Source organism: Neolamprologus brichardi, chromosome 18 (assembly GCF_056152115.1).
Source record: "Neolamprologus brichardi isolate AB-2024 chromosome 18, ASM5615211v1, whole genome shotgun sequence".
Lineage (NCBI taxonomy): Eukaryota > Metazoa > Chordata > Actinopteri > Cichliformes > Cichlidae > Neolamprologus > Neolamprologus brichardi.
This window is the reverse complement of record NC_142121.1, coordinates 28308073-28320764: the sequence shown is the minus strand read 5'-3', so window position 1 is coordinate 28320764 and position 12692 is coordinate 28308073. Positions and strand designations below refer to the sequence as shown.

The window sequence follows — 12692 nt, the reverse complement described above, 5'->3', positions numbered from 1 at the left end:
TTGTGTGCAGACAGAATATTTCAAGGAAAACGAAATAATCTAATTGGGTCTGCTGCTGCTGTTTTCAAATGCAGATTTCACATGAGCGAAAGCATCTTTCTGAAAATCTTTGATGTAAGAAAGGCCTGCGGGGGACAGCAAAACAAGTTACTCTGCAGAAATGATCCCTGCTCTGAACGGATGGTTATGTTACATTCCTCTAGTCAAAAAATGGCAAATCTTCCTTTGTTCAGATCTACAGTACAGATCTAGCAGTCCAGACATTTGATTAGCCCATGTAAAACCATTTTTCTGCTAATTGGAAGGTCGTTGTTGAAGAGAAATCATTTGATAGTCCACGTCTGTACAGATTCAAGGCTTCTCTTGCTTAAATCTCTACTGCTGAGAAAATTAGTTCAAGTCTCATTCTAATTTGTTATGACTGTTCAGGTAATGCAATGCCTGACGCAATAAAACCCTCATTTAACTTAGGCTTAGCTCACACATTCTGCATTTCTGCAGAAATTTAATTATATGTCATTCCTTAAGAGGAGAGGGAAGCTAATAGCATTTCCTCAGGCTATGGGAAATTAAATATAACTGAGTGATAGTATTTAGGCAAAACTAGAAATTTCAGAACCTTACTCTGATATTTGAGGCTTTTTTACAGCAATTTCCTTACATTTTGTAAACTTACTTGTAAAAAAAACAACAACAAATCAACAGATTAATTCAAAACAACAATAAAAGTTATCTTCGTGTTACTGACTAGCCTTTCAAGAACAACGATACATGATGTATGTATGATATATGTTCCGACACATTTCAATAGCAAAATTCTGAAAATGTAATAGTACTTGTTTTCTTTGTTAGGACAGGTATTGTAGGCAGCATATGTCCTAAGACTGCAATTCTTACAGCACTGACGGGGCAGCATACACCTCCAAGTGTTCATGTCTGTCCTTGTATGCTGAAAAAGAAGAAAGAAACCCAGAAGCACAGGAAAACTACTATATAGTGTAAATTGTGCCATGATAGCTCCAACCTGACTTTGAATCAGCTATGTTCCACAGGCTAAAATGTTAGCAATGGCTAACGTTGCATAAATGCAAAAGCTAACTTAAAATTACTTACATTATCTCAAATAGTAAAGTCAGTATCCCACTTATCACATTTCATTGTGTGTCCACAAATTGTAATGTTAACATTTTTAATAAAGTTACTTTTTAATAAGGGAGTTTATGTTTGCTCAATTCTGCAGTTGACAGCCATGCAATAGGATATTGCTTGTTATAAGGATAACCACTGTTTGGTCTCTTTGTCTGGAAATTTGAATGGCTCTTTAGGCCAGCTGCATTGTCCACAGTTCATTTCAAGCTACGCGCACTGTTCTGACGGTTGTTGTAAAGGTGGAGACATGTAGGCAGGTGGTATGATTCAACGCAGTGACAGCCCGCATGCAAAGCTTCAACACTGTGATGGTGGCGATGTAATGAGTCAGTATGTAGCTGGGCAAAAGGAAGCGAATATGGCCTGTGTGAGCAGAGGTGACACTCATACTTCATCCGGCTACATTGAATCATCAATAAAACGAAAGAGTCCGAGGGCTATGGTTGCTGTGTCATAGCTATTTGCTCATCATTCCAATTCACTACCGCACACAGTGCTGACGCTCTGTGTTGCCCTGGCCTGACTTCAGAGATGCATAATATCCTCAGTAGTTCTGTGATGAATATGTTTACTCATCCAAAAAAAAAAGATAAATCAAAATAAAGTAATACTCACAGCCACAATCATCCAATCCCAACATTGTCGCAGCTGTCAGAAGAGATTCATGAGCACGGCTGTTGTGTCACATGAAGTCGCATTTTTCACCAAAATGAGTCACAAGTTGCTAAGTGCCAAAGCTCTTGCAGTGTGTGCCAACATCATCCCTTGTGGGTCTGTTTTTTGTTTTGTTTTTTTTCCTGACAGTGATTCTGGATGAAAGACGCTGTCTGCCTGGATGCCAGCGGCCCCAAGGCCTGGGTTCACAGAGCAGGCAGCCGCTCTCGAACATCCAGCATGTGTCTTATCGATTTTCAAAGTGACCTGGGTTCATTTCACTGTCACTGAATCACTTTTACAAAAAACTACAAGGATGTGTAACAGAATCACTTTATCAGTTAAAACAAGTAGCCCAGATCTAAACACAAAGTGCCCTACCTCGCCACCATATGTAACTTCCAGTACTTTAAGCACACTGCTCTAGAGTTCACAGGATACATTTTACACCATTAACTCACAGAAAAGCTCTAAATATGAGCTAAATATCTAAATATTTTGGGTTAATGACGGCCTTTAAACAATATGATTAAAATGCCAGCCCTGTAAAGTTTTCATTGATTTTAAAACAATTAAATATTGAAACCAGAACCCAGTGTTAACTCCATAATAAAGATTCTCCACACTTAAGCTGATGAAGTTATTTTAGTGCCTCAGCAGTATTTCGATAGTTCAACAGAATTGAAACAGTAAGTTTCATGAGGCGAGACACACTGCTAAGAGTGTCCCCGGAGAAATATCTGCTTTTTATCCCTTGAAATAAACACAGATTTCTGGGAGGTGTAATCTTTAAAATGATGCATACAAATGGTTTTCACTGAGGTGAAGGCACTAAAAAGACAAGTGGAATAAGGGATAAATATGCGGCAGATGATGGGAAGAGGCTGAGGCTGAGTGATGTTTTATACCCCCACATTAATCCCCTCTCTCTCGCTCTGCAACGTTGTGTAACGACACACACTAATCTGAGATAATAGCTCAATTGGAGCTGCAGACTTCTTAATGATCACTTAGGGCAAGCTGGCTTGGAGACATGCAGATACAGGGCAGTAGGCCAGTAGGACCAGCAAACAAGCAAATAGTAATACACAAACACACACACGCACACACGTCGATAAGTTAGCATAATGTGGAAGAAAATATCTGGTTAATCTGTAAAACCAGAGACATTATAACAGAACGACACATGAGCTTATCGTGTTCTGACGCTTATGAGCAGTCGAGGTTCACAACAATTATAACTATGTAGCAGCACGTACATTTAGTTCTTATCGTAATAAAGATGTAGGTAAATATACTTGGAAGTAATTAGCGTTGCATTTGTTCCAAGTGCTCTGTTGGGTTGAACCGGAACTGTTGAGTTAGTCCTTTCTATTGGTGTCTACACATGCACAGGAGAACTTTGCAAATCAGATTTTTACTGGTGAGCTCCTTTTTTTTAATTCCGTTATCCACTGAAATTAAACCACATTCATTTAAAAAGGGGTTTTAAGATAACAGGATTGTAACAAGCTGTTTCCAGAAGGACTGTGGTTTGACTGAAGGCTGATTTAAAAACATTTTACAGCATTTTAATTGCTCAAGATCACTGTGAATGAAGGTTGGACCTGATTTTTTTAGACTACATAAATAAATTACATAATGAGGAAAACTTTTTGCTTCTAAGGAGCTTGCTTTCGCAAACATTCTCCAGGCTTTCTGAAGGTCTTTCAAAGTTCTTTGAACATTGCATCATTACTCATTTTAACTCCAGTCTCTGTACCTAAACAAATTTACAGGAATGTTTTTCTTTGTCAAGTCACTTAAAACTTACCTATGAATCAGTCAAGCATAGAAAAGACAACTCAAGCGATGTACCATTGAGTCTCTACACATAACAGACAACTTAGAACCAATTTTTATATGTATCTTTAGGCACTTTGCTACTAGTAGCCTATCACAAAACACCAATTTCTTTCCAATTTCTGTGGTTGATTTGGTGATTTCCAAAGAGCTAAGATGTGCAGTTTATGTTTTGTTTAGGAACCTGGATAAGTAGAGGACAACAGAAGAACTGCCAGGCCTAAAAAAAACTATATAAAGAAGATGAACAGTATCTGAAAATCAGTTCCTTGAGAAACAGGAAAAGATCCATCAAAGGTCTGACACAGGACCTGAGAGATGCATCTGGCCTTTCAGTTGATCCATCTGCTGTTCACTGAAGCCTCATCAGAAATGGTCTCAGTGTGGCTGTCAAGAAGCCATTCTTAATCAACGGAAACAAGGAGGAAAGGCTGAGGTATATTCAGAGGGTGGGAGAGAGGTGCAACACTGTGTGTCCACAGCCATCTGTAAAACACAGTGGGGGCTCTGTCACAGTTTGTGAGACTGCATTTCAGCCAGTGTTGTTGTAGATCCGAAAAAATTGATGATGAAGTAACTTGCATATTGGGACAGTAGGAATCTCATTCATTCATTCATGTCCTTTACAGTTAATTTTCTCACTTTGACATAAGCTCAGAAAAGTACCATCAGATTTTGATCCAGCATGCAATACCATGTGGAAAGCATTTCATAATTTAATATATTCCCAAACACACTGCCAATGCAGTAAAAGCATATCTAGATAGAAAAACATTCAGTGGAACGCTATAAGCAACGATTGTCCTCCCCAGAGCCCAGACCTCAACATTATTGAAGCAATGTGGGATCATCTTGACAGAGAACTGAACAAAAGGCAGCCGACATCCAAAGAAGAGCTTTGAGTGTCTCTAGAATAAATAACTATTCCTGGAGACTACTTAAAGAAATGTGTTGAAGAATAAGGTAGTTATACCTTCATACTTTCAAGCTCATAAGAATTAGACAAACTCTGTTTTTGTAAACAAAAATAAAGCTCTTAAATGCTCTAGTAAGGTGCATCAGGGGACTTGTTGACATGTTTTTCAACATAACAGGAAATAGAACACTACTGCTGTTATTCTCCTTAAAAATGGGAAAACACTTGCAAGTAATACAAACATTATTTTGTTTTTCTTCTTTAGGCAGACATTTTCAACTTCCACAACTGCTTAATAATCTCAAAGATCTTCCACAGACTTTATGTTTCTTGAGGAAAAGATCAACTGGACAGATAAAAGATCAGTTTGTTTACCAAACTGACATGTTTTAAAAGCCATACAATAAAAACGTTTGCTTTATCGTAGCTTTTCAAATTGGTGACTAATTGAGGCATTATCACATCTTTGTGAATTAACATAACATAAATTGACCACAGACCCAACAGAAAAAAAGCCTCATAGCTTGGAGAGATAAAGGCGTAATCCTTTCCACGCTGTGTCTGTTGACAACAGCCGTGGAGATTATGGGGAGAATTTGATAGGAACACAAAACAACCTCCCAGACTCACACTGTAGGGTCAAAATAATTTATTTCCCCACTTTCTATCACTTCAACTTCACTCAATCACTCAAGCTTCAAAGAACACAGACAAAAAAGATTCCGACACTGTGGGGTGAAACACACTCACTCAGGAAATGTTTTTAACTCTGATAAGCAAAAAATACAAGGCATCCTTTTTTTCCCTGAAACCCCAGCGACACAAAGCAGAACCTCACACAGAATGGTATTATTTTTCTGAATTTACAAGTAGATCTCAGCAGGTGGGAAAACTGTTTCCTCGTGTCTGATCAGTCAGCATTACTTTGTGAAATATTGCTGTCAACTAGCCTGGGTGGGTGATGTCAACACAGCTAGGAGAAAAATAACCTGTCAGAGCAATAAAAACAGCCGGAAATACCCAAAAAGTAGAGCTGGCGGGAAGCGTGTTCGACCGGCCATCAGTGCCAACAGAAACAGAGAGTCATGAGGCTGTAGAGAGTTTTAAAGTGGAGTCCATTTAGCTTTCTGTGGGAATCTGCTGTGTGAGTGCAGCAAAAGAAGTGAAGATGTTGTAGATCGGCCAAAGTTGTTCCAAAAAGTATGTAAAAGTAGTTCGCCAAGTGAGCATTCAGAGATGCGGATATTTGTAATAACAAAGGACTTTTCCCTTTTTGAAAGAGGAAAGCCTTGAAAAATAAAATGCAGAGGATAAGCGGAAGATGAATTACTGCTTAACAGATAATTTTATTTGCAGCCAAAGAAATACCAGAAGCATAATAAAGCAAAGAAAAAGAAGGAAGGATTTCAGAACAAAATCCAGTGAGCTATTTTGAATTGATGACAAAAATACTCTGTCAGCAGGCGAGGCATTGTCTGCCTTCAAGAACTTAGCAAGCAGCCAAATAAAAAAACAATAATATTGACTGACATAATCTTACCTATTCTCATATCATAAAACCAATTTACAGATCACGCATGAAGTAGATCATATTAAAAAATATTGACCGCTTTCTCCGCACTCAAGCTATTAAAAGGACCTCAGTGTGCCTCAGATGTGTGAGTTCTAAGGACTCTTAATAGAGCTTTAAACAAGCATTTATCAAGCATTGCACAGAGGCTTCTTAATTTTCTGAAACTTGGTGTGTTAGCAGGCCAGTGTGGCAATGAGGGAGTGGTGGAGGTTTATTAGCTAAGAGAAGACAACGAGAGGAGGCATGCAGCCTGTTGCTGACTCTGCATCGCGGTGTAAAACAACAGAAGACTTGGTGGCGATGTGAAATGCCTCCCTGCAGGTGTGAATGTTAAATTCATGAATGCAAATGAAATAGATTCTTATCACATCCGAGGATGAGAGGAGAGTCAAGCGGACACTCTGGACTTTGAAGGTAACGCAGATAGATAGCAAGTGGGCGATATGCTGCTATAATCAGGACAAGGATTAAACGCCGACTTCGCAGAGTCTGCACAAATCGGACTTTGAGAATTCAAGGAGGAATTCTTTTGTTGCCTCCACTTCTGTCAACTCCAGATGCAGCGAGACGGAGGGAGGATTTGCATCTCATCCTCACCAAGGAACTTATGCAACCAGTAAACAAAATGTACAGTTTCTTATATGTGGACTGAACTTCTCTGCTGCAAAAATACAGTGTGCACATGCATTAGTGCTCATGTGATTCTGTTTATTCTACAATGTGTCTGGCCCATACTTGTGTCTGCACATAGTTAGGGACTGCAATTATGCATGTATGAATGTATGGGTCCCCGCAGTGAGTGAACGGTCAGTGGGGAATAGTTTGATAATGGGGGGATGGTAGGGGTGTACCGAGTGATAGGGATTGCAGTCTCGGGGGTGAACTAGTGGGGGATGGTGTTAACAAAAACAGGGTAAAGGATGGAAAAGCACCATGGTGCATAAAGATTACTGGTATGAGAAATTCTGGTGTGTTTTAGACACCTGTTCTGCCAGCGACAGTCAGGTTAGAAAGAAAGTGACACTGGCATGACAAATAAGGAGCTGCAGCTCCTTCCTGTCAGCATATTTCATAACCATGGTCTGTTGCACACATTCAGTCACTGAAATATCTGGCTTGGCATTGTGTTATGAAATATTATATTTTCAGCAAAAAAAAAAGGTGAGACAATCCACTCAGCCATTCAGAAACATAATTTAAAAAATGCTACCGCTTCACAGCCAACGAGAACCAACGGTGTCATTTCTGAAAAGGATTTGCTGTATTTACAAGCTAAATCCTCAGCACCTTCTCCCCCCAACGCAGCATATGTTGTACAGGTTTTCACATCACCGCCTAACACCGGCTGACTTCTGTCTTTTCACATGGAGAAAGAGAAAAACGGCTTACAGAGGCAACCTGTGAGAATGACTCAAAGATAAGTAAATCATTCTTTAACAATTGCCAGAGTACAATTTTAACAGCCAACATCCTTAGCATCTCTCTGATCACACACTACAGAGAAGCGGGTACAGAAACCCTGCATCTCTGCTCAGGGAAACAAGCGCCTGCCCACGCAGATACAGCAGGCCACACAGGAAAAGGAGATGGACACAGAGTGAAGGCCACACATGTACCGCTCTCTAATAAAACAACATGTAATGCTTTACAGTCATAATCATCAAATGGTGGGCTGACAGTAAGTCTCAGCTTAAAAGGCTTTCAGAGGGAGTGTTTTCACTCAAACTCTAAATGTGTCAGAAGCTCCTCCTTATGGAAAACACACGAGGGGGTAATAAACCCACAAACAATTTCCTATGAAAGAAATAGAGAGGAAATAAAGCCTGGCAGAGCAATCACTTTTCTCCAAACGTCACAATTCATGTGCGCGTCTGAAGCAGTGACACATGAATGTTTTAGGAGCAAACAGGCTCCAAATGACCTGCTTTTCTGCGTGCCTGAGGACACGTCCTGCTGGGACGGAGACGAGAAGCAAGGAAAGAACAGGGAAACACCTCCAGACACGCATAGGAAGTATAAGGTGGTTGTATACAACAGGTCTGTGCGGGGGATGGAGTTTTGTGGAAGAGAAAGGGAGAGAGAGAGAAAACATATAAAAACAGAGAGATGCATGAGAAGAGAGAGTGTATGAATTATGAGATCGCGTGGGGAGGTGTAGAATTTTCTCCCGAGCCACAATTAACCCAGACACAAAAGAAGCTGCACTGCAAACACGCAAATCTCGGCTTCAGCTTTGGCACAACTTCACTGGTTTCAGCACGAGCATTCTTTCAAAATATAGGCCACTGGTTTGCTGTCAAAAAGGAAAGCAGGATTCTATTATTTCCACCCAGAACAACACATCCAAGATACCTGTCAGAGCTTTGTGCACGGGAGCGATGCACCACGCAATCTGTCCCTCACCTGGACAGCTTTTCATTTGGAGATGATTGGAAAATGGTTCCACCCAATCAACCCACATTTTAGGAAAACACGCTTGTTGAGTGCTCTATTTATAGGAGGAGAAGGGATGAAATCACCTGCACGCGCTCTTAGCCTGAGGCGAACGCACACATCCTCACTCAAAGCATGATTGCATTTGTGCGTCTTTGTAAACTCTGCGGGCTTTTATGGAATCAGGGCTGTTGTGAACAATGCGCGAGTAGAAACAAAATTGATAAAATCCCAATAAGATAGCAAAGCCAGCAAAAAATAATCTAAAGCTGTGAAAGGGCAGAAACCTGGGAGGGATGCGGGTTCATTTTCTGGTTCATGACTTTTAACACAATAAGAAAACACAACTTAAAATACACAGGCTGAAGCACACACTCGAATCGTGATCAAAATTGAAAGACTAGCTCTAATGAATACTCAGAGCTAAACTTTTTCTAGTACTATTGATGGTTAGGATCACACTGACTGGACTAATCCTCATGATAATATGGTGGGATGTTTTTATGATTAAGCAGGGATGGAGGGGTTCCACTGTTATAATCATTAATATAGTTAATGTCTATTTTTATCATAACAACATGTTATTGTGTAATAACGCCTTAGTCGTGGCAGGTCCACAGTTAACATATTTAATCTGTGTTTATTTCTCCTTTAATTTTAACACTTACGACAGTTTTCTTCATCACTGTTGTCTGAGCAGTCGTCATCGTCGTCACACCTCCAGATGGTCGGTATACACCTTTTGTTGTTGCACTGAAACTGTCCATCCTCACACTCATCCGTGGCTGCAAGAAACAAAAACAAAAGGAGAGATAAGAGTCCAGATGGATGAGCAACAATTGGATATAACAGTAATCTCTTGTAGGCTAGTTCAACTGTCATTTGCAAATGAATGCCTAATTGATATTCAGTCTTCATTCAGGTCAATTGGCTGAAGGGCTAGAGGCGTCATGGTGCATGCTTTCTTTCAGATAGCGGTCTCCTTTTTCCCAGGATATTTAACAGTTCAAAGACAGAAGGGCTCAGAAGAGGCCCAGGGTCTGCACGACTCAATTCTTCCAAACGTAAAGACAAGGATTCAGTCAGTCAGTCAGTCAGTCTGGGCTACTACAGCTACTACCTCTGATGCAGTATGGATGCTCACAGCCGGGAAAACACATGACAGACACGCAGAGGCTTTTTCCTATCCTGAAACCTCACCTATTACATTTTTAAAGTGAAATAAACCACACACTTGCGCATTAATTTGTTTTTAGAAAGTAGTCCCTTTTAGCCTTTTTGCTCTCTTGGTATCACACGCACGCTCGCGCGCGCCGAGTAGAGAGCGCTTCCAGTCAGCTCAGCATCACACACCAGCCTTTATCTACTATTTCAATAGCGTCTCGCGCTCAGAGAGGGACAACAATTTTCAACTGACCTTTTGTGAAATGAAGCCTGAGGACGAACAAATTAAAAAGTAGCAATATCCTTAAATCCGTCCACATTTCTGGAGGAGGTGATGGAGCTCATTCACATCCACGAAACAAAGCCCAAAAGCCGCTCTTGTTGTAGCGCTGCGACGCCGCTGCCTGCCTCTCCGCCGTGTGAAACACCCCCTCCCTCCGCCTCACTGGCTACCCGGTGCGTGACGACAGCGCGCGGGGCGGGGACAATTACACTACACAATGCGATACAGCAGGACAGTGACCAAAGGCATGAAATAATACAAACTATTAAGGCAAATTTCTTGAACTAGCTTACTTTAAAAATATTTATTTATCTTTTGCTTGTGTTTTGTGGTATCTTCATTTTTATGTGTGCTTGTTTATTTTGCGATCGCGGCGAAATAAAAAACTGTAACTAAAAACTTTTTTTGCCTCTCTAGATCACAATGTCATACAATAATAAAATCTTTGAAAGCAAATTTTCTAAAAGAACAAAAAAAACAAAAAAAACAATGTTGAGTAGAATAGAAATAAACTGTAGTTCTTTTTTGTTTTTGTTTGTTTTTTTTTTGTTTGTTTTTTTTGTCTTTACTATGGTGCTTTCTTATCCCATACAGTTTTAAATTTTATTTGTGACATTAGGCAGAAAAATCAATTTTTTAACATTATTTGGACAAATAACAATAATAGACTAATAATACAATACAATTTGCCACATGTTAAAGAACCCTGCTTCAACCTGGGAGGAGGTACAACCCCAGGCTGAAGGGGTCACAAGCTATTTTACTCCTGATCCTGCTCCCGAACCTGGATAAACAGGGTTATCTCAGCTATTATATCTGGTGTAAAAATTCTGCCATATCAAACTTACAGATCTACCAACTGTGCAGCTTTTAGAGTAGGGAAAAACATTGGCCTACAAGGGACAGACCAAAATAAGTGTTGGGCTATTATGACTAGGTGATGGGACAAGTCCAACGCTGGTGTGATTCTGGTGTGATTAGCTCAAAATAACACCATAAACCTAAGCTCATAACAAATGTTAAATACAAATATGCAATTTTTTTATTTCAGTATTGAGCATTCCTGGGTTTAAAATAGGTTGAAAAAATAGTTGGTCTTTTTTGGGGAATATAATTACATGTTTGCATATATAAATTCAGGCCAAACTGGGGGGGTTTCTCCATGTTGCTCCATAGTAAGAGTCTAATCTGGCTGATTCGATCAGTATATTGAGTCCTGGTGATTCCTGGTTCTCTCCTTCATGGTTGTGATAAATGCAGTGCTTATTATGTGTGTATTATTATTATTATTATTATTATTATTATTATTATTATTATTATTATTATTATTATTATTATGTCTTGAAAATGTATGCTGCTCAAAGAAAGCGTCTCTAAGAAAGCGTGTCAATCATTTTTATTGTTTTGAATCTTTCATTCAGATCCCTCATTATTTTCTGTCTTTTCTGGACATTTTTCTGGCTTTGTGAAGTATTGGTAAGTCATGGAACTTACCTGCTGGGAACAAAACACTGCAAACAGGTGGAGGGATGCCAGATGAACCAAATGATGTTTCCTGTTGAAATGTGTAACAGATTTTGATGTAGCACATTTATCAAAGCCTCTTTTTTTTTTTCTTTGAGTGTTCTAGTTTTGCTAATCAAGGACATGTATGAGTGAGAAAGAGAGTGAAAGTAGTCTGAGAGCTGCCCATGTCATACCCACTGAGCCAGTGAAATCAATTTTGGAGCATGACAGACAGGTAATAGTGGTACACTGCTGGGGACTAGCAGGAGCAGATTGGTAGGGATCAAGAGGTCAAGCAATTTTGCATCCCTGTGGTGTATTTGTGTTCACTTTGAAACAGTTTTAGGTATAATTTCAAAATCCTCCACAATGCAGCCAGAGCTCCACACATGTAACAAATCCTTAAATCCGTCAAAGTTTAAACAATAGAAAGGGGAAAAAACAGTTTATGGCTGATGGAAAGAGGTGAAAGATGTGAAACATTGTGGTCTTAGTGAGGCAGATTTCAATGTTTTGGAGGTCACTTGTTTCAACATCTTTAACACACTATTGTACAGTACACCATCCTATTCAACATCACCATTATTAATACTCCCCCTGAGCAATAATTTGATATGAGTATCATCTATATGCAAATTGCAAATGCTAAGGTGAACTGCAGGCTATGGCGTTTCTAAAAGTAGCACCAAGAGAAATAGGCTCCTGTACCACTTATTACTCTTACTAAACACAATGAGGTAATATTTGTGACAGATAAAAGTGCATTGGTAGTATTTACAAGGTCTAGTGGCTCCCAGCCAGAGAGAAAAAAAAGGCTGTCTTTCAAATCTAGGCCATGACCATTACTGACAGCATAATCACTCATTTTAAATGGAGATAAGCTCAAGGATAACTTAATCCCGCCTATTCTCACTTTACACACTGAGATACATGCACACACATAAACAGTCGTGTAGCTGCACAAGCAGTTGTGTTCACAGTCAAAAAGTCGTGGCACTGAAGAGAAAAATGTAGCAGTTAAGACTTGTTGTCATGGTTTCACAGCAATTGTCCAGCCAGAGCAAGACAGCAGGAGCATATTGAAAGGAAATAAAACAGATGTTGCTGAACAGCTGTTTGAAGCAACAAAAGTGAATATGATATTAGTTTACTCCTGACCTGACCAAATTCAG

General features: G+C 39.7%; 1 protein-coding gene across 4 annotated transcripts in view; it reads right to left on the bottom strand.

Moving 5' to 3' along the window:
- Positions 1-10136, bottom strand: part of LOC102789674 (low-density lipoprotein receptor-related protein 8-like) — an 81408-nt gene extending 71272 nt beyond the window's left edge. For all 4 annotated transcript variants that reach the window (XM_006786908.2, XM_006786909.2, XM_035906138.2 and 1 more), the window contains exons 1-2: positions 9985-10136; positions 9236-9352 (exon numbers count right to left, since the gene is read on the bottom strand). In XM_006786908.2, coding sequence (XP_006786971.1) covers positions 9236-9352; positions 9985-10051 — 184 coding nt within the window. In that variant the 5' untranslated portion in view covers positions 10052-10136. The remainder of the gene's footprint in view (positions 1-9235; positions 9353-9984) is intronic.
- Between the last annotated feature and the right edge of the window lie 2556 nt (positions 10137-12692).